The 24099-nt window shown below is 40.9% G+C and overlaps 1 protein-coding gene across 1 annotated transcript in view; it reads left to right on the plus strand.

Moving 5' to 3' along the window:
• LOC116584439 (collagen alpha-4(VI) chain-like) overlaps positions 1-24099 on the plus strand; it is a 109631-nt gene that overhangs the window by 79437 nt on the left and 6095 nt on the right. The window contains 9 exon segments of the mRNA XM_032332781.1: positions 1300-1362; positions 2560-2595; positions 3650-3686; positions 6231-6242; positions 6331-6824; positions 19711-19801; positions 21084-21767; positions 22804-22900; positions 23400-23629. Of these exon segments, the coding sequence (XP_032188672.1) occupies positions 1300-1362; positions 2560-2595; positions 3650-3686; positions 6231-6242; positions 6331-6824; positions 19711-19801; positions 21084-21767; positions 22804-22900; positions 23400-23629 (1744 nt within the window).

Consider the following 24099-nt stretch of genomic DNA (forward strand, 5'->3'; position numbering starts at 1 on the left):
ATAACTGCACATATCATGACACTACTCATGGGAGAATTTCTATTGGGTTAATGGACTTCTCAGCAGGAAGCTCTTGTCCTTCTCAGGAAACATTCCACACCTTTCTATGGCCACCCCACTCCCCCTGCCCCCGAATTAATACCACTCTCATTGATCTTGTGAATGCAAATGCAGCTCATCAAAGTGTAATAAAAGAAAATCCAAGTTGGAGTTTCAGTTACACAATATCTATATCTATGGTAAGTCTGGATATCACTTGGGAGGGTATTGTTTTAGCTGCAGAGCAAACATCGCTATTTCTGTCAGATTCCTTCAAGCCTTAACTTTGTCTTAGCTAATTTAGGACTAGACTCTCAGGAACGTGGCTGCCATCCTGGTGGACTTTGAGCCATGTCTTCACTGTGCTTTGTGGAGTCCACCATTTAAAATCCATTCCCTCGGGTTCCAAAGGTTCAGTCTCAAAAAGCTACAATCACTGGCAGCTCTTTTTGGAAAGAGCCTGTGAATATCTAAAACCTTGACAGTTTTTAGCTGATAGACATTAGAGAACAAGGCCTTCTGGGAAAGACATGGACTAGTATTCGGTGCAGAAAAGAGGAAAGAGAATATTTATTATCTAGGCACTCAATAATTGGTATTTTCATACACTGGCAAGGGCACAAAGGAAAAAACTAATCTATGCCTAATGTGGTTTGCTGCTGGCTAATATTGCCCTGCTCTATGATGTCCCTGATTTCAAATAACTGATTTCTCTGATTTCAAATAACTGATGTCTCTGGTTTCAAATAAAAAAGGACAAAGCATTACCTACATGCTGATACTGCTATGTCGTTTCAGATACCTGTAAGATGATCAGTAAACCATGGTCAGCATAGACCTTTTGTCAGACTCTAAAGACCAGAAGGTGGTGCAAGAAATTTTCTCTTTGATGTCTTTCTCTTGATGTCAGGTCCTCAGGGTGTATTTCCTATATTCTTTTAATTATATGACTTGGAGTCTAAATTGACTACTGAGCCATCCTTTAAGGCCAGGTTTGAAAGTGTGTGTCTGTGTGTATGTCCACATGTTGGCTGAGGTTAGGTCTGTAGGGGGCAGTTTAGATGGCTCCCGAAGGAGACCACCTCCCTTTCTACTTTAGCATCTCACTCCATTGATACAGTTCATAAACTTAACTAGTCCCTAGCTGACTCATTGGAGCTTAGAAAGAATGACAGCTTAGTATCTCAACGTGGGTCTGATGGTTTTAACCGAGTTGTATTCAAGAGGAGAAGCTTATTCCTTTGGTTTGGCTATTTTTAGGGTAATGCTGGCTTTCCTGGACTTATTGGAACTCCAGGTGACCAAGGCCCTCCAGGACCAGTGGTAACATAGATTCTTCTTTCTTTTATTTTCAACCTTTGTGTAAAAGTGAATAAGGATCTGCTAAAAGCCATCTGAATGAATGAAGAAATGAACATTTGGGAGGCACTAGAGGATCTGTATAGGGAATGAACCAAGTTTGCTTTTGGAGACATTAGCTTCAAGTCCTTACACAGTATATTTATTCAATGTATATTGTTTACTTGAACATCGGGAAGATATTAGAGCAGCTGGAGATTTATAAACCTGTCTAAATACATAATACATAAACTCAGTGGAGACTGAGTTTATCAATATAAACAAGATGAGCAAAAACATTTGTGTAAACACTGGAAGGAAATCCTAACAAAATGTGACATTTATATAATCTGAACTAAACTGACAATGTTGCAAGTCCACAATTTTTTTTTTTTTTAAATTCCCTGGGAGGTCAGTTGGTATGAAGGGAAAGACTTTGGGGCTCTTGTCATTTTGCACTACCCCTTGTCCCATGAGGCTAGGCAGTCTTTTCACAGGAGATGGTAGAGTGAGTGAGCCAGGGGCTGAACCTGGTGGTTTCACTGCATTTAGGATTTACTGTAGAGGAGCCACAAAGTCATGGAAGCAAAAATCTTGGAAACAGAATGATGCACACACCTATTTTACAGACGAGAAAACAAAGGCTGAAAAGATTATTGTGACCTGCCTGAGCTGACAAATCACTAGCTTGTAGAATCTAAATAAAAACAAGGATCTCTAGACTCCCAGAGTCCCTCAGTCAGGACTATCTGTTCTGAAGGATTCCAGGGATGGCTTATTTGGCACTAGAGCCAGGATAAGATGGTGGTGGGTAGCCTGAGGAGGAGAGATAGGAAATGGCTGGTCTACTTTAGAACTGTTTCTGAATCGCCCTGAGATCTTGACAGGCCTTTTCTTGAATTGGATCCTAAACTGTGTGGCTTGCTCTCAAGATGACCTGATCTTCTAAGAGTCTTTATGTATCATGCTCCTGGATATCCTAGACTCTGAGGTCTGAGCACACCTCTGATCCACTCTGACTTTTTTCCTTAGGGGATCAGCCAGAATTCCAGGGCCAGGACTGTAGGGAAAGAAGGTGGTCTATGTACTATGATATCTTTCTGAGAATGTTTTGCTAACTCCAGAGAATAATTTATCAGACCTCAGAATCTTACATTTTAAACCCATTTCTTCTCTTCCCAGGGCATCAAGGGTCCCAAAGGTTTGGCAGATATGATGGTAGGTAAACATTTTAAATCTAAACCTTGTTCTTTTTAACACACGAGGCTTTCCTCTTCCACACAGTAGAAATCTATATTCTATTGTTTCTCTTCTTATAAATTCTTTAAGTACCTTAAGTTTATAGACTTTCCTCTGAAAGGTTATAATCACATCAATGAGAAGAGTAGAATAATGTTTTAAATCATGGAGGCAATCTGGATGTTTCTGAGTGCTACTATTGGCTGACATGAAGGGAAAGACTTTGAGGCTACAACTCCCATACAATATGCCTTTTTGTAAGAAGTTGTTCAGAAGTTGCTTATAAAGTATTTATAGATGGCAGAGTACATCTTCATGTTTCATGACACACCTGAAAACAATCTCAAAAGTTACGATCATTTTTCATCTCCGAAGCACAAAAATACTACTGTGGTGGGAAAGAAGTGGGGCAAGCGAGAACCAAGAAATAAAGGGGCCAAGGGATAAACAGAACACAGAGGAAGAGGTCAAAGGAACGAAGCAGAATTCTAATGGTGGTGTGAGGGGATCTGTGTCTTGGCATTCGCCCTAAAGAATTGTTCCAGGAATTGCTGACACAGAGATCCAGGAATTGAAGACAGTTCTTTGCATTTTAGGCCAAGAGTTCTAGATTGAAACTTCCTCAAAATCAAATTTGATTCCATTGCTTTGTGAGGCAGTTAAAAAAATAAAATTATTTATTAATTATAATTATAATTATAAAATTATAAATATATAAAAATATAATTATAATTATAATTATAAAATTGTATAATTAATTATAAAAGTATTTATCTATGTCTAGTAATATGAGCACTGTATGGTATATAAAATATATTTTAAATGTTTTAAAATATCTGTTGTATCTAGAAATATAACTTCTGAATCATTTCATCTGCTGTAACAATTTTTGTGTTTTCTATTGTAGCTTAGAAAGCTTCAGAAAGAAACTGATAATACACAGATGACATTTCTAAGTCATGAGAGAGAGAGATGGAATATGCTTCAGATTAAATACCTTTCCCTTTTCCCTCTTTCTCCATCTTTCTAACAGCCTTGTGACATCATTGCTGTCATACAAGAGAACTGCCGTAAGTTGTTTGGGAAAGGCTCAAGTGGGGGCCAGTGGTGTGAGGTGGGGCTGGTTCATGGTCATGGACTGGGGACATAAATCACCTGTGGATTTGACTGAGGGTTGGGAGAAGCCATTGTCTATCATGAAAGACTTATAAATTAATGTATTTGGCTCAGTCTGCCTTTGGGTAAGTAATCTTCGCCAGTGGGGTCTCAGAAATGAAGTGGCTGAAAGGGATGCTGTCTCAATGGTGAAGAGAAATTCCACTATAATGTGGCACCTCATGAAGGGGAATGCTAACTGCACACCTGCATGTCTGCATCTCAGTGCTTCTTATCACAAAACAAATAAAGAAAAACTTTGCTATTCTTATTCCATCCATTTAAACAAGAGGGATCATCTTTTCTTCTTTTTTTATTTGCATTTATGCTTTAACAATGGAATTACAAATCATCAGATGTTAATATTTGGTAACATCCCCAGATTGGAATTTACTCATTGTCTTTAGTGTATTCCTGGATATTTGCTTCCTGTAATATGTACACTTCTCCACTCACTAGCAATAGGGAGAGAACATTGATTTGGCAGAGTGTTTAATTTGGGTGCTTGGCTTCGCTCCACAAATGCCTAGCCCTGCTTATTTAAACTTCATGTTCTGTCCATTCCCATTTAGTTGCTGTTGAAAGAGATTCTGGAGTCCTTTTTCTTAGAAATCACAAAAAATAATACCATAGTTTTGACCACAAAGGGAGAATGTCAGAGTTGACCATGTAAAAAGTTAAAACCCGTTTATACTGAAGACCACTGTGAAGTCAAAAGTGAACAGAAAGGGGCGTCTTGGTGGCTCAGTGGGTTAAAGCCTCTGCCTTCGGCTCAGGTCATGATCCCAGGGTCCTGGGATTGAGCCCCGCATCCAACTCTCTGCTCGCTGGAGAGCCTGCTTCCTCCTCTCTCTCTGCCTGCCTCTCTGCCTACTTGTGATCTCTCTCTGCCAAGTAAATAAATAAAAAAAAAAAACTTAAAAAAAAGTGAACAGAAAAATGGGGAAAAATATACACAATATACCAAGCCAAGGACCTAATTTTGTTAACTCTGTCATGTCGAAATATATATAATCGCTCGATCATTTTTTAAAAGATTTTATTGATTTATTTGACAGAGAAAGAGACAGTGAGAGAGGGAACATAGCAGGGGGAGAAGAAGGGGGGGAAGCAGGCTTCCCACCAAGCAGGGATACTGATGTGCCGCTCGATCCCAGGACCCTGAGATCATGACCCAAGCTGAAGGCAGAAGCCCAACGACTGAGCCACCCAGGCATCCCTCCTCAATCACTTTTATCTACAAGCTCAGATATTTCATATATGTTGAACCTAATGTAAAAAATTCTTAGACTGAAAAATCTAAGTATCACGAGAGTATCATGAGACATCTATAGTGGACTAGGCAATACCGCTCTAAATTTATCGACGAAAAGAATTCATGTTCATCATATACTAAGTAAAAAAAGATTCAGAATAGGACATATACTAAGGTCCAGGTTTTATAAAATAAAATAACAAATTAAACAAATACATACATACATAGACATTATGAATTAAGGATAATTTTAATTTTTTGTTTTCTGATATTTTCCATAAAAATATATTACTTGAGCAAACACACTTATACATATTATAGTGTGTATAATATATATAGTATATTATATACAGTTTTAGATATATATATGTATATATGTGTGTGTATATATAGTTTCAGAATAGCTCAGTGTATTAGTCAGGTTTAAGTTAAGTACAGTGTGACCTCAGTGCTCAGTAATAATGACACAAAGGTATTTCTCAGATCAAAGCCATGAAGGGGTCAGTCTGGGGTTGAAATGGATGTCGGCAGTATTCAGGGACACAGGCTCTTTATATTTTTTCATTCTGCATTGTAGGAAAGGTGTTCTGTTTCCAAAATCACCTTGAGGTCCAAGATGTTGACCAAGCTTCAGGCAACAGGAAAAGAAAGGGAAAGTTGTTTCTGAAGTAGTTTCTGAAGTTGTTTCTACCATCTCTCTTTTTTTCCTTTTTTTTTTTTTTTAAAGATTTCACCCATTTACTTGACAGAGATCACAAGTAGGCAGAGAGGCAGACAGAGAGAGAGAGAGAGGAGGAAGCAGGCTCCCCACTAAGCTGAGAGTTCGATGCGGGGCTCGATCCCAGGACCCCGGGATCATGACCCTAGCCGAAGGCAGAGGCCCTAACACAGTGAGCCACCCAGGTGCCCCTCTACCATATCTCTTATTCCGTTCTTCCGGCTTCTCCACTGGGAAATGGAGTCTTTTTTCCAGGCAGCCATATGCCCTGGGACTGAGGATTTACCACTATAGAAAAAAGGGAAAATGGATATTGGGGAGCAAATTGAGGTCTTGACCAAACTCAGGCAGGAGTCGAGAAGGTCACTGCTTGAATTTCTCAGAGAAGATAGTTTTTCATATTGAAGCACTCACCTAGAAACCATAGCACTGCCTATATAAACTAACAATGTCTCGTTTTTTCCTCCAAAACGATTTCCCTTCCAGCTTGTTCGACAGGTAGGTAATATATCTTCTTATTCACTCAGACATCACCTGTTCAGAGGCATTACAGAAAATCTTAAATCTGGGTGTCCATTGTGTTAAGGTATTTCCAAATGCCCAGCGTTCCCTAGCGAAGTGGTCTTTGCCTTGGACATGTCAAACGACGTCTCCCAGTCGGATTTTGAGAGGATGAGAAACATTCTATTGTCTCTGTTGGAGAAGATGGAAATAAGTGACAGTAACTGCCCAATGGGTGCCCGAGTGGCCATCGTTTCGTACAACGCCAAAACTGACTACCTGGTTCGCTTCTCAGACCACAAGGGGAAGCCCGCACTCCTGCAGGCGGTCAGGGCGATCCCTCTGCAAGGGTCTTCTGGCAGCAGGAATCTTGGGGAGGCCATGAGGTTTGTGGCCAGACATGTATTCAAACGTGTGCGCTCCGGTCTTCTCGTGAGGAAAGTGGCTGTGTTCTTCCAGGCAGGCTGGTCTCATGACCAAGATACTTTCAGCACCGCCACTCTGGAGCTCAGCGCACTGGACATCACCTCTGCGATCATCACCTTCACAGAGGCGCACAACCTCCCGTATGACCTGCTGGTAAGTGGGGGAGTCGCTGGGGGGCGGCGGCTTAGTACCTGCTCCTTATCCCTCCTTCAAGGACTGCATTGATGTGTATGCAGGGGGAGGGGGGTGTTCTTATTATGGACTCTGCTACAAGTGTAACTACTAGCACCAACTGGCCACTCTTGAGTGCTTACTCTGAGCTACATGCCTCACAAACATTAACTTATTTAATATCCCCAAGACTCTCTGAGGTGAGTAGATAAGAAGATAAGAAATATCTTATTCAGAGATAAGAAAACTGAGGCTTAGAGAGTTAAGTATACCATCACAAGTCAAATATCTAGTTAGTAGCAGATTGATCTGCCTTCAGAGCCCATGCTTAAACACTATGCTAAATTGTATCAGGAGGGTTTGTAGAATGTAACTCTCCCTTTCCTCTCTTCTCCGCCCCTCTGCTCCCGCCCCCTCCCCTCTCCTTCCCTCCTCTCCTTCCTTCCTCTTTCTTTCTTTCTTTCTTAAACACATACCCATAGGACAAAGTGGGTAAAGCACATTAATTTAAAATGTACATCTAGATGGATTTTTATAAATGTTAAACCCCTTGTGACCAAGACATGGTTCAAGATATGAAACTCTCAGCATCCTTTAAGTTTTGCTCATGCTTCCCCAAACTATACACTCCACAGAGTCTCTGCTCTTCTGGCTTCTGTCATAGTCAAATAAGCAGTTTGGCTTGTTCTGAACCTTCATTTCAATTGAATCCTATAACATGTACTCTTTCGTATCTGGCTTCTTCCACTCAACATAATGTCTGTTCTCCTTGTTTATCTATGTTGTGTATATGGGTATCATTATTTTTTACTGCTGTTCTGAACTATGCTCAGTGTGTACATTCCACAATTTATTTACCTATTCTCCAGACGTGACTTCTCTAACTGAAACCCACATAACACATTCTCATGGAATATATGGGATGATCTATCAAAATAAAGACAGGTTCTCTAAGAGACTCCATTGTCAATATTCAACTGTGATGGGCTAGCAAAAATGAAAATGTCATATAGTTCAGCCTAATAGCTAGTTAATTTAGCTGTGCTAGACCATTTAATTTTCTTTTAAAGAGAGAGGATAGGTGACAGACACTGTTATCACAGCTGTGGATATGCTTCTAAGAATCAATAGATAAAATTATGATAGCTTGCAACCATTGGACTACATACCCTGGGTTTTGATAAACAAAGTTAAAATGCAAAGCACTGAGTTCTTTTCTTGCTGTAACATCCCTCTTGTCCAGGAGGATGTGTGAGCAGAGATGTATTGTTGATGGAGTAGCCCTCAATAACTTCCTGAATGGATTCCTAAAGGCAGGATATAACCAAATAACAGTTAAATTAGAGACTGGCTCTTCCATCAACAATGAGTGCCTTTGGAAAAGTCTCTTCATCTTTCTGAGTCTCATTTTGCTCAGCTCTAAAATGGAGAGAAGGTCACAAGTAAATGTTATCTAGCTCCCTTCCTGGTGTAATGATCTATTTACAAAAAAAGCATCTCCCTAACATTTGGAGAGTGACCCTTGGGGTACAGTTACATACCTCAAATGTCCAGCAGTGTGGCTGTCTGAGAGAATCCTGGGCAGACTGTTGGGATTTGATGTAGAGTGAATATTTGGTCAGGGTGTTCTCGGCTTCTTAGTTGCTTTAGGTTCCAGGTAAAAGGATATAATCGTATGTGAAAAGAATCTGCTAGCTTCAGTACACTTGGACCTCAGCTTGGTCACTTCTCTCTCTGCTCTCCTTTCTGTTTCTTAGACATATTCTTGCCCCGGGGTGCTGGAAACCAATTCTGTTTCCTAAATGTAACAAAGTAGAAGTGTTACATGGTGCTAAGTGTTGCTTGCCCGCTCAAATGTAATGGATGACCTCGTTTCTGTTGACACAAGCAAAGAGAGAAACCATAAGGATGACAGCTCCATTCTCAAGGCCTGTCAGAAAAATCCTCATTTCTTCATAACTGGAGATAATTGCAGCCCTTAATCTCTCCCCTACTCTGTGCATTATCCTTAGGGCTATCCTGTTAGGAGAGTAGAAATATCCTGTAATTTGTCTTTGGAATTATCTGCCTGAGGAATCTCTCTGACACGTGAGGCTTTTGTCTTTCCCCTCTATTTTGTTTTATTTCACAAAACAACACCCACATGCTTCTTCTGGAAAAATGATAGTTGTTCAATTTGAAATCATTATATAAACAGATTCCGAACTTCTCAGTCCATTTAAACATTTTCAGAGGCCATGGGGCATATTAAAAAGATTTTTTAAGCCATCCATTGAGTCATCTTAGCCCTAAAAAAAGTTTTGCAGCATTGGACTATTTGTGTCTGGATCCAGTTGTCTGTATGTATCTCAAAATCTTTGCCCTGCTTTTTAAAGTTAAAAAGCAGAGGATTGCAGGGAAAACGAAATTTGAGTCCCAGATTTCAAATTTTATTTTTCTTTATGAAAAGTCTAGTACATTTTCCCTTGAAACAATACCTAGGAAAATAGCTCATGTTTATTGACTCAGACACTATACTAAGATCTTTCCACTTATTGGTTCTTGTAATCCTTATAACAACCCAGTGAGATAACTATTGTGGGCCCATTTCTCAGAGAATGAAACTGAGACATGGAGAAGTTAAATAACTTGCTCAAGGTCTGGAGTTTTCATCAGCAATGAGATTTTGAGTTCAAAAGTCAAGAACAGGAAGGGAGTTTAGAAGTTCTAAATTCTTCCCATGTATTAATTCATTTTATCTTTACAACACTATGAGATAAACCTATGAACTAGTCCTCTCTTTATTTCTGTGTATTAAAAGAGAAGAATCCAAAGAATGGAGTGCTGGCTATCATGGAGACAAGAAAATCAGCTCTAAAGGATAGACACATTAAGAGGATGGTCAAAAAAATGGGGGTGGGTAATTATAAGTTTTGTGTAATTTCAGGATTCAGAAAAATTATAGGAGGACTTTTTTTTTTAAATTAAGAAAGTATTGGGTTGCCTGGAGAGACTCTTCCAGAGGCCATGGATAACCTGCAGCTGAGGCCTTGTGGGTTGCTATTTTCCATTAGACTGTTACTGCTCTAAGTCCAGGATCAGTAGCCAAGGGAAGAAATTAGGTAAAGACTTCACACTCTGGGGGTGCCTGGGTGCTCAGTGGGTTAAAGCCTCTGCCTTCGGCTCGGCTCGTGATCCCAGGGTCCTGGGATCGAGCCCCACATTGGGCTCTTTGCTCAGCAGGGACCCTGCTTCCCCCTTTCTCTCTGCCTGCCTCTCTGCCTACTTGTGATCTCTGTCAAATAAATAAATAAAATCTCAAAAAAAAAAAAAAGACTTCATACTCTGTTTTGGTCCTGTATGTTATCTGGACATGTTTTCTTGACACTGGGACATCAACTTATTCACCTATAAAATGGGGATAAGCTCACAGATATGTCATAAAAGTCCTAAGAGGTTGTGCCTACAGGGACATTGGGCTAACACTTTCTATGTGTATACTTAGTGGGTAGCCATTATTATTACCATATCTTCTTCAGGGACCTGAAGAGTGCCTCTTCACCCAAGAACTATTAAATTAGACAGCTTCTATTTGTAAGCACCTATGAAGTTCCAACCACTGTGCTATGTGGTTTTCGTGCCTTGTCATCTTAACCCATCAATACTCAAAATGTGGTCCTGGGACCAGCAGCAAGACCATTACCCGGGTAATGAGAAATGCCAAATCTCAGACTCTACCACTGATCTAATTAATTGAGCTCTGCATTTTAAAAAAAGATTTTTAAAAATTTATTTGTTTAAAGAGAGAACATGCTCGAGTAGGGGGAGGGGCAGAGGGAAAAGGAGAGAGAGACTCTCAAGCACGCTCCATGTTGAGAGTGGGGTAGAGCCTGATGGGGGCACCATCCCAGGCTCTGCATTTTTAACAAGATCCCTAGATGGTTTGCATGAGTGTTAAAGTTTGAGGAGTGTTGGTCCAATCCTCATAACTATCCCACAAGTTAGTAATGATAATCTACATTTCACAGATGTGGTAAGGGAAGGCCAGAGGTAAAGCAACTTGTTTTAACCTGCATAGTCCTGGAATTTGTACTCTAATCTGTCAGGTTTCCAAGTTCCACTCTGCCACCTGCCACCTCAATCCAATGCCAATCCCAAATGTTAGTTGGGAAGTCCAGGAGTAGGCAGCTGTTTCATGGCAGTCTTGGTAGGATGGGGTCATGCTAACTGCAAGGAGCCAGGGCTGGACTCAAGCTCCTGGGGTCAGTCACAGGTCGCATGACTACTCTGTTTGCCTCCTTCCCCAGTTTGTCCATTTTCCCTTGTTCCCCAAGTTCTTGCCTCAACTGGAAGCCAGATGGTTTCTAAGTCTCTCTCCTTAGGGTCCAGTTAGCTCTCCCTCCGTCCAAGGCAAATCCTCCTCCCCAGCACTTGCTTTCTTTCCTTCTATTCCCATACAAATTGAGAGCCTCCCCAAGCTCAGTCCCAGGAATAAACATTGTCCCATGATGCTGGCAGCTTTGTGCAACAGCTAGAGCATTGGATTGAACCCTGTGGGTCTCTCCAGCTCAGGGCTCATGGGGACTTCTTTAAAAATTGGAGGCTGGAGTTTGAGAGTTGTCTGAATCCTTTGAAGAAGTATCTTTCTGTCTAAGAAATAAAAGAGGATGTGAATGCAAATCCATGTGCCATGTCTTCTTCCCTCCATAAACTCCCGTCTTTAGTACACAACTAGTCCCAACAGGCTATAGCTGGACACTCAGGAATGAAGTTGAGAAACTCGCCAGAGGCATTGATTCAAACTACCGTAAAGTTTTGCGCCCCAAGCAGGTCACTTAGTCTGTGTTTAAGGTACTCTGTTTATGAAATTTCCTTCTCTGATGCTGATGGGAGTTTTCACTAAGACTCATAGAGCCAATTTTCTCCTCTCCTCATACTGAATTCTCTCCCACACTGTCTCTCTGCTTGAGCTTTCCCAGGAATTATCTTGTTTACCTTATCAGTGACTAGGACCATGCTGGTAGGCACAAATTCAAAGTAATTAGAGGTTCATTAATGACAACTGGGTATGGATGAATCTATACTGAATCATACTTACCTATGGGCTTCCATTGTGTTTATGTGTACTTGTTCCCACAATTCTATTTTTGCAAGAACACTAAACATTTTAGGCATGATCACAAAATTATTCTTCCTAAGAAAAGTTTTTAAAAAGATGTAAGTTTTGTAACTATTCCAATTCAGTTGGGTTTGGTAATTTTCCAATAAGCAGACAACAGATGGAAGAGTTACATCCTCTGAGTTGCTCGGATAGAAAAGGTAACATGAGGCAAATACAGAAGGTTAGAACTGAGGACCAGGCTGTGTTGACACAGGAAGAAAACTTGTGGCATCCATTCAGACCCTCAACTCTATTGCTGAGGAATCTTAGGCACCAGACCCTTGTCCAAGGTCACACAGCCAACCACAGCAGATCAAGGAAAAGGACCTGGGATACTGACACCACATCCGTTACTGCCGCATTGGACTCTTCTCATGGACCAAACTTGGGAGGATATTTGGATTTCTTTAATGTCTTTCATACAATCTTAAAAATTCACACAAACACTGCATTTTATAGCACACTTCCATATGTTTCTTGTGATTTAAAAGTAATGTACCCGAATTTAATGTTTCCCCACAACTCTTGGAATAAAATGGGTGCTCCTAGGGTTATCTTAGTCTTCCCATAGCTCCTGGAACACCGCCATGGATCCTGATTTCAGCAGCCTTTCAAAGTGATTCATGTGATTTCCAGGAAAGCTATCAAATGTCTACTGTTCTCTCTAACCCCTGGTGATTAATTAGGACCATTTGGTTTGGTCAGTACTCAGATATGATGATCATGTGGAATTTAGATCTAAATGTTGAATTTGGGCAGCTCTGCCCTTTTTCTTTATGTCCGCCTCCACCATCTGGCAGGGGGTTCCAGGGTTTCAGATGTGCTGTGTGGCTGCACATTGGAGCTGGGCGTTCTCTAATCCATAGGGAATGGGAACAAAGGAGACTTCTAGAGAAAACCACTGTGTACCTCTGGGCCTTTGTACATGTTGTTCCTCCAGATTCTTATCTTTTGCCTGCTTCTTTGCTAAGTAAGTATCCTACTCATTCTTCCCAAAGTGCCAGATGTCAGTATCTTCATCAGGCTCCCTAGATCCCCTGAGCTTCAAATGAACCCTCTCTTCCTTTGTTCCTAAAACATATTATTTGACCTCTTTCTTTCTTGAAATTTGTTTATCTGTCTTTCCTGCTAGGCGTTACACACTTCGAGGGTGTGATTGTCAGTTTTGTATCTCTGTAGGGATTGTTAAAACCTCTGTTTTGTAGTTGTTTAGTCAGTCTTGGTTGATTTGAATTAAGTCAGGAAATAGCATAACCAGGTGAGGAAATTTTAATTTTTTAATGTATGTTGGATTCTATTGGCTATTTTGGAACTGTTTCAGAAGAATAGGTTTTAATTATTCCTTAAATGTTTGGTAGAATTGCCTTGGGAAGCCATCTGACCCTGGGCTCTTGTTTGTTGGGAGATTTTTGATTATTGCTTCAATTTCCTTGCTGGTTATAGGTCTGTTCAGGTTTTCTATTTCTTCAGGGTTCAATTTTGGTAGTTTATATACCTCTAGGAATGCATCTATTTCTTCCAGATTGTCTAATTTGTTGGCATATGGTTGCTCATATAATATTTTTTATAATTGTATTTCTTCACTATTGCTTGTGATTTCTTCTCTTTCATTCATGATTTTATCTATTTGGGTCCTTTCTCTTTTCTTTTTGATAAATCTGGGCAAGAGTTTAACGATTTTATTAATTCTTTCAAACAACCAGCTCCTTGTCTTGTTGATCTGTTCTACTGTTCTTTTGGTTTCTATTTCATTGATTTCTGCTCTGATCTTTATTATTTCTCTTCTTGGGCTGAGTTTAGGCTTTTTTTTTTTTTTTTTTTTTTTTTTGCTGTTCTTTCTCCAGCAATTTTAGGTGTGGGGATAGGTTGTGTATTTGAGACCTTTCTTGAGAAAGGCTTGTATTGCTATGTACTTTCCTTTTAGGACTGCCTTTCCTGCCTCCAAAGATTTTGAACAGTGTGTTTTCATTTTCATTTGTTTCTATAAATTTTTTTTATTTAAAAAAATTTATTTTTTAAAATTTCTTTTCAGTGTTCCAGAATTCATTGTTTATGTGCCACACCCAGTGCTCCATAAGTATGTGCCCTCCACAATACCCACCACCAGGATCACCCAACCTCCCATCCCCCTCCCCTCCAAAACCCTCAGTTAGTTCCTCAGAGTCCACAATTTTTAAAAATTCTTCTTTAATTTCCTGGTTGACCCATTCATTCTCTAGTAGGATGCTCTTTAGCTTCCATGTATTTGAGTTATTTTCAACTTTCCCCTTGAGACTGAGTTCTAGTTTGAAAGCATTGTGGTCTGAAAATACACAGGGAATGAGCCCAATCTTTTGGTACCGGTTAAGAACTAATTTGGAACCCAGGATGTAAACTGTTCTGGAGAATGTACCATATGCACTAGGGAAGATTGTGTTTTCTGTCACTTTGGGATGGAATGTTCTGAATGTATCTGTGATGTCCATCTGGTCCAATGCGTCTTTTAAAGTCTTTATTTCCTTGTTGATCTTTTGCTTAGAATATCTGTCCATTGTGGTAGTAAGAGGGGTGTTACTGTTCAACTATTATTATATTATTGTCGATGTGTTTCTTTGATTTTGTTATTAATTGGTTTTTATAATTGGCTGCTCCCATGTTAGGGGCATAAATATTTATAATTGCTAGATCTTCTTGTTGAATAGACACTTTAATTATGATAGTATCCTTTCTCTTCTCTTATTACAGTCTTTGGCTTAAATTCTAATTTGTCTGATATAAGGACTGCCACCCCCAGCTTTCTTTTGATGTCCATTAGCATGGTAAATGGCTTTCCACCCCCTCATTTTCAAACTGGAAGTGTGGTTTCGGTCTAAAATGAGTCTCTTGCAGACAGCATATCGATAGGCCTTGCCTTTTTATCCAATCTGATACCCTGTGTCTTTTGATTGGGAGCATTTAGCCCATTTACTTTCAGGGTAACTATTGAAAGATATGAATTTAGTGTCATTATATTGCCTGTAAGGTGACTGTTACTGTATATTGTCTGTTCCTTTCTAGTCTGTTACTTTCAGGCTCTCTCTTTGCTTAGAGGACTCCTTTCAATATTTCTGTAGGGCTGGTTTGGTGTTTACAAATTCTTTTAGTTTTTGTTTGTCCTGGAAGCTTTTTATCTCTCCTTCTATTTTCTCTCTTTCTTTCTTTCTTTAAAATTTCTTTTCAATGTAACAGTATTCATTGTTTTTTTCACCACACCCAGTGCTCCATGTAATACGTGCCCTTCTTAATACCCACCACCTGGCTTCCCCATCCTCCCACCCCCCGTCCCTTCAAAACCCTCAGGTTGTTTTTCAGAGTCCTCAGTCTCTCATGGTTCACCTCCCCTTCCAATTTCCCTCAACTCCCTTGTTTCCATCTCCCCATGTCCTCCATGTTATTTGTTATGCTCCACAAATAAGTGAAACCATATGATAATTGACTCTCTCTGCTTGACTTATTTCACTCAGCATAATCTCTTCCAGTCCCATCCATGTTGCTACAAAAGTTGGGTACACATCCTTTCTGATGGAGGCACAATACTCCATAGTATATATGGACCACATCTTCCTTATCCATCCATCCGTTGAAGGGCATTTTGGTTCTTTCCACAGTTTGGCGACCATGGCCATTGCTGCTATAAACATTGGAGTACAGATGGCCCTTCTTTTCACTACATCTGTATTTTGGGGGTAAATACCCAGTAGTGCAATGGCAGGGTCATAGGGAAGCTCTATTTTTAATTTCTTGAGGAATCTCCACACTGTTCTTCAAAGTGGCTGCAGCAACTTGCATTCCCACCAACAGTGTAAGAGGGCTCCCCTTTCTCCACATCCCCTCCAACACATGTTGTTTCCTGTCTTGCTAATTTTGGCCATTCTAATTGGTGTAAGGTGGTATCTCAATGTGGTTTTAATTTGAAACTCCCTAATGGCTAGTGATGATGAACATTTTTTTCATGTGTCTGATAGCCATTTGTTTGTCTTCATTGAAGAAGTGTCTGTTCATATCTTCTGCCCACTTTTTGATATGATTGTCTGTTTTGTGTGTGTTGAGTTTGAGAAGTTCTTTATAGTATAGACAAAAGGTTGATATCCAGGATCTCCTTCTATTTTCAATGACAACCTAGTTGTATATAGTATTCTTGGCTGCATATTTTCCTCATTTAGTGCCCTGAATATATCATGCTAGTCCTTTCTGGCCTGCCAGGTCTCTGTGGATATGTCTGCTGCCAATCTAATGTTTCTACTGTTGAAGGTTACAGACCTCTTTTCCTGAGTTGCTTTCAGGATTTTCTATTTGTCTCTGAGATTTGTAAATTTTACTATTAGATAATGGGGTGTTGACCTATTTGTATTGATTTTGAGGGGAGTTCTCTGTGCCTCCTGGATTTTGATGCCTGTTTTCTTCCCCAAATTAGGGAAGTTCTCCACTTTACTTTACGCCTGTGTGCCTTCTACACCCTCTCTCTTTCTTCTTCTTCTGGGATCCCAATTATTCTAATGTTGTTTCCTTTTATGGTATCACTTATCTTCCAAATTCTCCCCTCATGATCCAGTAGTTATTTGTCTCTCTTTTTCTCAGCTTCTTTATTCTCCATCATTTGGTCCTCTATATTACTAATTCTGTCTTCCACCTCATTTATCATAGCAATTAGAGCCTCCATTTTTTGATTGCACCTCATTAATAACCTTTTTGATTTCGACTTGGTAAGATTTTATTTCTCCAGAAAGGGATTCTCTAGTACCTTCTATGCTTTTTTCAAGCCCAGCTAGTATCTTTATAATCATCATTCTGAACACTATTTTCAACATCTTACTAATGTCTGTATTGATTAGTCAGTACTGCCTCTTGCTCTTTTTTTGAGGTGAGATTTTCCATTTTGTCATTTTATCCTGAGAAGAATAGATGAATGAGAACAAAATGCTAATAGTGTAACAATAACCCCGGAAAAATGTACACTAGATTTGGGTATATTTTGGTTTGTTAGACGAAATTGTCTCCCAAATTTTGAAAGAAAACTCATATATATATACACAAAAATAAGGGCAAAATACAGTGGAGGGATAGAATATGACTATAAAAATAAAAATAAAAAAAGTATTTAAAAACGGAATTGATGGGGCGCCTGGGTGGCTCAGTGGGTAAAGCCGCTGCCTTCGGCTCGGGTCATGATCTCAGGGTCCTGGGATCGAGTCCTGCATCGGGCTCTCTGCTCGGCGAGGAGCCTGCTTCCCCCTCTCTCTCTGCATGCCTCTCTGCCTACTTGTGCTCTCTCTGTGTGTCAAATAAATTAAAAAAAATAAAAAAAATTTAAAAACGGAATTGATAAGATGTTGGTTGGAAAAGAAAAGAAGAAAAATTTTTTTAAAAAGTAGAAAAAGAAACAATAAAGACAATTTTAAAAATTTAGCTTTGAAAAACTAAAGAATCATGGGGAAAAAGCTGTGAATTCTATGTGCTGTGTTCCCCTAGCACTGGAGTTTTGCAGTTCTCGATGATCGGTAAAATCGGTCTTGGCTGGATGTTCCTGCTGATCTTCTGGTGGAGAGACCTGTTGCAGTGATTCTCAAATGTCTTTCCCTGAGGCAGAATTGCATGGGACTTGCCAGGGGCCAGTCCAAGTAATCTGCTTGGTTTTGCTCTTGGTAGCTTTTGTTCCCTGAACGCTTTCTGTACAGCTTTGTGGGACAAGAATGATAATGGTGGCCACCCAGTCTCTGGCCCCAGAGGAACCGAGAGCTTGGAGTCCCACTCTTCAATGTGCCCTCAAAGAAAAGGAGTCAGTGACTCCCATCTCCCTGGCCTCCAGCCGCACTCTGCTTACCCAGTCTGTGACAGAGAAGACTGGGTAATTTCTATCTCTGGTGCAAGGGCCCTGCACCAGATTCCTGTCCAGATTCCTGTAGTGCACTCCTGTGCCACTCCTCCCAGAGGAGGAAGGAGGGGGTCTCCCCGGATCTGCCACTTGTGGGATCTCTGTTCAAAGAACGGTGGCCTGACTGTGCATCAGATCACAGTTTATGGCAACCCAGAGCTGAGATCCCACTCCTTGGCTCTGTCTCTGCAGCCGGCTTCCCCATCTGAGCTCTGCCACACTCAGACACCCCTGTTTTTTTGTGATCCCGCAGGTCCTGAGACCTCACTGTCCCCACAAGTGCTCCACCCCCTGCTTAGCCACTGGAGCGACCTCCCTCCACAGAGCAGACTTGTAAAAGTTTCAATTTTGTACTCTGCCACTCTGTCACTTGCCAGAAGCTGGGCCCTGCCGCTGTGGTCTATCTTTCCATCTATTCCCTCAGATTCTCTTCACTGCCTGTCCTACTTTTCAGAAAGTGGTCGATTTTCTGTTCCTAGAATTGCTGCTATTCTTTTCTTTGATCTCCTGTTGAGTTTGCAGGTATTCAGAATGGTTTGATAACTAGCTGAATTCCTGGGACCAGATGAAATTTAGAGTCTACAACCTACTTGGCCACAGGGATTAAGGAAGAGGAATTGCCCTTCAGTGGTGCCCTGTCCTTCACATTTTGACAGAGAGCAGACAATGTGGTGGACATGAATAATCTTAATACCCCCTCACACCTGGACAGAAATAATCTGACAGTATTCCAAATTTCATCATGAGGTGTAGGGTCTGCAAATAATCTGCATCTGTCAGGGAAGGTTAACTTCAGAAACATTCAGGTCTCAGTGGCTTAACATAATCAGGTATTCTTTCTTCATCTGTCACAAGGGAATGTGGGTCCTTGGATGTGGGTGTGGAACGGACAAGCATTTTTTTCTATGCAGCCATTTCAGGACCTGGGATTCTACCAAAGACCCCCTCATACAGAAGGGCCTCTAAATCTTTCTCTGAGTCCTTCATATTTGGCTGACAGATGTGCACACACAGAGTATCATACATGATCTGGAAATGGGATCCCTCCACCCACCTGGCATTGGCTAGACCCCATTCATGGTCCCAATTAACTACAAGGACAATGGAAAATGTCATCTGTTGTGGCCCTAGGAAGAAGAGGGAATGGGTTTGTTGATTACCTAGTTGTCACATGAATCTGTTGGATTTATTTTTGTTATCATCATTTGCTTTTAAGTTTTGATATCAGTTATTACATTAATCATAATTGGAAAGGTTGAAGGAAGGAGGTAAATAGATTTGCCATCCCTACAAAGCCTTCCCTGAGTCCTCCTCCCTCTTGCCTTCTGGCTTTGGTATGTACCAGCCCTGAACACCAGGAATATGCTAGAGAGGCCTCCCTTATGGTATCTACCTCTTTCCATTCTAATGGTGTATGACCTATATGACCACCTCCTCAAAGGGTCTGCCTCTTTAAAGCTCCCACCATATTGCATCTTGCATACTGTGGATAATCACTAAACATTTATGGAATTTATAAATGATTGAATCTTCAATTCCCTGACCTTCATTCCAACACAACACAACACAACACTGGTTGAGTTTTATACACATCAGAAGTCTGAAGACCCACATGTCCCCACAGCAACAGTAGTCTAATGTTCAGGTTAGAACTAGAGAACTAAGTGACAATAAATAACTGTAATAGGTAATACCAAATTATTTATCTGTATATAAATACATGTATTCTCTAAAACTATGAAACGAATGTCTTTCTCATCTGAATTGGAAAAAGCATGAAAAACGTGACCTGAAATTTAATGCCACTACTGATAATCTTGTGTATGTGTTTGGATTAGATGGATGGAACCAACAGATTTCAGCTGTTCGTCTGGGAGACCGAGAGGCACCAGGACGTGGAGCACATGGCCCACTGTACTCTCTGCTATGGTAAGCCCACTCAGCATTTCTGATCAGACTGATGTCTTTAGAGCAGGATGAATTCACTGGTGGCCACAGGCTAGATGGGCCCTACAGATGTATTTTCACTTGAATATGTGCAGAGTCTTAGAATCTGGGAATTCCTATAAAGTCCAGATTTCCAGTTTTTCTTAGGAATCATCTTGAGAATCACAGACACTGTATTCCTTTATGGCCATAGTCAGCCTGAACTGAGTTGTACTTGACCTATTTTGATGGGCAAGTGTCTTAGAGGGCCCCACAGTCCCTTTTGTCCCTGTATTCTCATCCCTGGTCTGCTCTGCTTATTTATCTGTCCAGCCAGGCTCCTGTTGATGGCTGGGCTTGTGTTCCTCACTTAGTGGGCCCTTACTGTGCAAGGCAGACCTCTGAACTAATTGTCCAGAATCCTGTATGCTCAGCCTGGAACAGCCATTGACCATCAGTGGAATATTGGCAAGTCATTTGATGTGTCTGTGTCTCTGGCTTCCATCACTATACCTGCACTCATATTCATCTGTGCCAGAGAGAACTTTGTGCTGAAGCCCTTGCCTGCCCAAGTGCAAAGCACTCTCATCCACACCCCTGGCACCCAGGGCCAGAGGAAGTCTATAGGTGAAACTGAAAGGGGGATTTAATTGTTCCCTCTACTGGTCCACACTTAGACCTAACACTGCCATGGGAGATTTGCCCTGAGAAGTTGGTTAAGTCAAATACAGTGACTGCTGTTTATAGTGTATGTTACAGTTGATGAGCTGCTTTCACACCCACCAAATCTTTTGACACGTGGTCTCCCTGGGTCTTGGTTCCTTCTCCTATAGAAGGATAAGCCTGGCTGGTATTTACTGAGTGCTTATTTGTATTGACTCATTTTTTATTTAAACCTCGCATTCAACCTCATAAGGTACATATTATTATCATCATTATATCCAACTGACAGATGAGGAAACAGGCATGGGGAGGGCTGAATAATTTGCCCAAGGTCACATACCCAGTAAGAGAGCCAGGATCAATCATGTGGGTGTCTGTGAACCCAGAGATTAGAAAGCCATGGCCTAGTGGTTAAAAACATTAATGGTAGGGCTAGATTGTCTGAGTTCATTCTTCTGAAAAAATGGGCATGATTACTTACCATGCCCATCAGCTCACCTTGTTAACACAATGCAGGTCGCACTCAGCAGCATGTGCTCTTACCGAGGGTCTGGGAATGTGTCTGCGTGGAATGGAAAGGGATGCGTGGTAACCCCAGCCTCTCCTGGATCTTCCTCCCCAGACAAGTGCAGACCAGACCCAGAGTGTGAACAGAGCGTGCCAGGACCCCTCACAGCGGACATGGACATGGCATTCGTGGTAGACAGCTCCTATGGCGTTGGTGCTGATGTGTACCGCACTGCCCTGAGTCTAGTGGATGCTGTGCTCAATGACCTGGAGGTGGCGGCACAGCCCAGCATGTCCCCCCGTGGGGCGCGTGCTGCCCTGGTGATGCACACGACTCCAGACTTCTGGCCAGGTGCAGGGAACCCCCCTGTGCTGGAGGGCTTCCACTTAACCTCCTATGGCCAAAAGATACAGATGCGGAAGTACATCCGGGAGGCTTCCCAGCGCACTCTGCAGGGACCTCCTGCCCTGGGACACGCCCTGGAGTGGACGCTGGAGAAGGTGCTCCTGGCAGCCCCTCTGCCCAGGCCGGTGCGGGTCCTCTTCGCCATCGTGGCCAGCGAGACCAGCAGCTGGGATCAGGAGAAGCTAAGAACTCTGTCCCTGAAGGCCAAGTGCGAGGGCATCACTCTGTTTGTGCTGGCTTTGGGCCCGGGCGTGAGTACCCAAGAGCTGGCCGAGCTGGAGGGTGTGGCCAGCCTCCCCACTGAGCAGCACCTGCTGCGTCTGGAGGGAATCTCAGACCAGGAAGTAGCTTATGCCCAGGGATTCACGAGGGCCTTCCTGAACATTCTAAAAAGTAAGCACTGAGGATGCCCTGGGTAGGGTTGGGAGAGGAACTTAGTAGAACCAGGTATTTGGGCAAGTAGGTGCCCACGGAACTTTCACCCTTGTTGAGTGTGTCCTCTGGGGAGTCCCAGAGAGCACCCCCAGCGCATTTCCTGAAAACCCTGAGCTATCATGACCTCCACACTATGAGGAGCCTAGTGCTGGTTTCTTATCTGGGCCCTCTCATTTGTTGTGTGAGAGGCCTCAGATTTCTACTTTAACCTCTTGATTTTCCCTTTTACCAAAATGAGAATTACAGTCTTGTCCTTATTTGTGAAGTCTGCATTCCAGTATATATGTGAATGGACTTTGAAAGCACCAGTGTTGTGCAAATACAAGGAATAATTTTTATTATTCCTATATTTAGGAATATGGATTACAGAATCCAGTGGCATATAACAGTGCTTCTCAAATTTTAATGTGCACATGTATCTTTCAGGGATCTTGTTAAAATGTGGATTCTGATTCCTTACCTTTGTAGGAAGTGGAGGACAGAATTCTAGTAGATGGCTGGTGGCTTAGTGACTCTGAGGGAGAAGCAGGCTGCGGGAATCATGTTCCCAGTCTGTTCCAATTTCATTTTACTTAATTTTTAAATCTTTCATTATGTTAGGTTTAATTTTATGTTTTAGTATACTCTTTTATGTTCTGATTTTATTTTATAGTATTTATGTGATAGGATGAATTTCATGTTTTTATTTTGTTGGATTTTTATTTTCTTTGCCTTTATTTTGGTGTTTGTTCTATGATTTATTTGAATTTATATACTTTTTTCATTTTATGTTTACAGATTTTTTTGGTCTGTATGTTTTGTTTGATTTTTTTTTGTTTTTTATTTTATTTTATTGTATATTTTATTTTATGCTTTGTCCTCTTGTCTTTTAAATTTTATGTCTTAGTGGACAATATTTTGTTTTTATACATTATTTTACTGTATGTTTATTTTAAAGTTTTATATTATTTTGTGCTTGATTTTATTTGATTTACTTATTTTATTTTATTTTTAGATGGGATAAACCAATACCCATCCCCTGAGCTCATTGGAAAATGTGGAGGCCCAAACCGAGGGGACACTCTGCTGAAACCATTTAGATCTATCAGGAGGTAGGCTGAAGGCAGAGCTGAGGTTATCCCACAGCTTTGTCCCCATGCAAGAGCCTCTTTCCCTAAAAAAAGGTAACAGGCAATGCCAAGTCCTTGACTTCACCCAAACCATTGGGCTAGGATGCTCCTTTGTTTGACAACTTTGATCTGTTTTTTTTTAAGTTATTATTTTTTAATGTTAAGAATAATATAGGACCAATATAACAAACTTAAAGGCCACATCAGTATTTAAAAGCAAAGAAATAGCAATTTCCCATTCTACTACATCCTCCCAGCCTTTAATCCCATGTCTCAGAGGCAAAATTAATAATGCCAACCATATTATTCTGATTTCTGTACAAACATCTCTGCAAACCTAAGAAACTAGCCAATCTCACACCACAGTCATCAGGAAATGCTCAAACCTGAAGTTTCTTGAGCCCACTCGTACCAGCTGGGGACTGAACCTCCCAGTTTTTGTGATTCTTTTGCAATTTGAGACAGAATTGTTTCTGTGCAGGTTGCCCAAGCCCCAGTTTGGCAGATCTGGCTTTGCAGATGATCTGGAAGCACTTGAAGGGACAGATGTTTTGTTAAAGGAAAATAGAAAAGCCACAATGAAATCTGTAACTTGGCAAGGAGCACTTGATAGTCATGAAAAGAATGGATATGGTGCTAAAAGAAATGGACAAGAAAGGTCTACAAGACAAAAGCAAACCGGAAAAGAAGGAAATTCAGGCACTACCTATGGTAAAAACCAAACTATTTCTTGCTCCTTAGATTGTCTTTATTAAAAAAAAAAATTCCTGTGCACAGTGTTAGAGTAAAAATTTTGGCTTTGTAGGTACTTTCCTTTCAAATGCACAAATTCATGTACGTAACTAAAGCCATTAATTTAAGAAAACATATGAAGGCTGACTCTCGTCTGACTGTAAAACTAGAACTGAACAGTAGTTATTTCAGGGAATATTATTATGGAGACAAACCCTGTAAAGTGTTTACTTCATGACCCAGAAGCAATGACCTATTGCAGAAGTGGCGAACATACTCCTAACCTTGAAGGAAAGTAGAAGGTTCCTTCATCTCTGTATCAGTGGCTACATATAACCTGAACAAGTTTAAAGTATGTTTTAGAAGCATGTTGGGAATATTTTGGATCCAACTCAAACAATGGTAGCATCGATTCTGACTATGGCATGTGATCATGCAAATGCCATGTT

This window comes from Mustela erminea, chromosome 1 (genome assembly GCF_009829155.1).
Source record: "Mustela erminea isolate mMusErm1 chromosome 1, mMusErm1.Pri, whole genome shotgun sequence".
Lineage (NCBI taxonomy): Eukaryota > Metazoa > Chordata > Mammalia > Carnivora > Mustelidae > Mustela > Mustela erminea.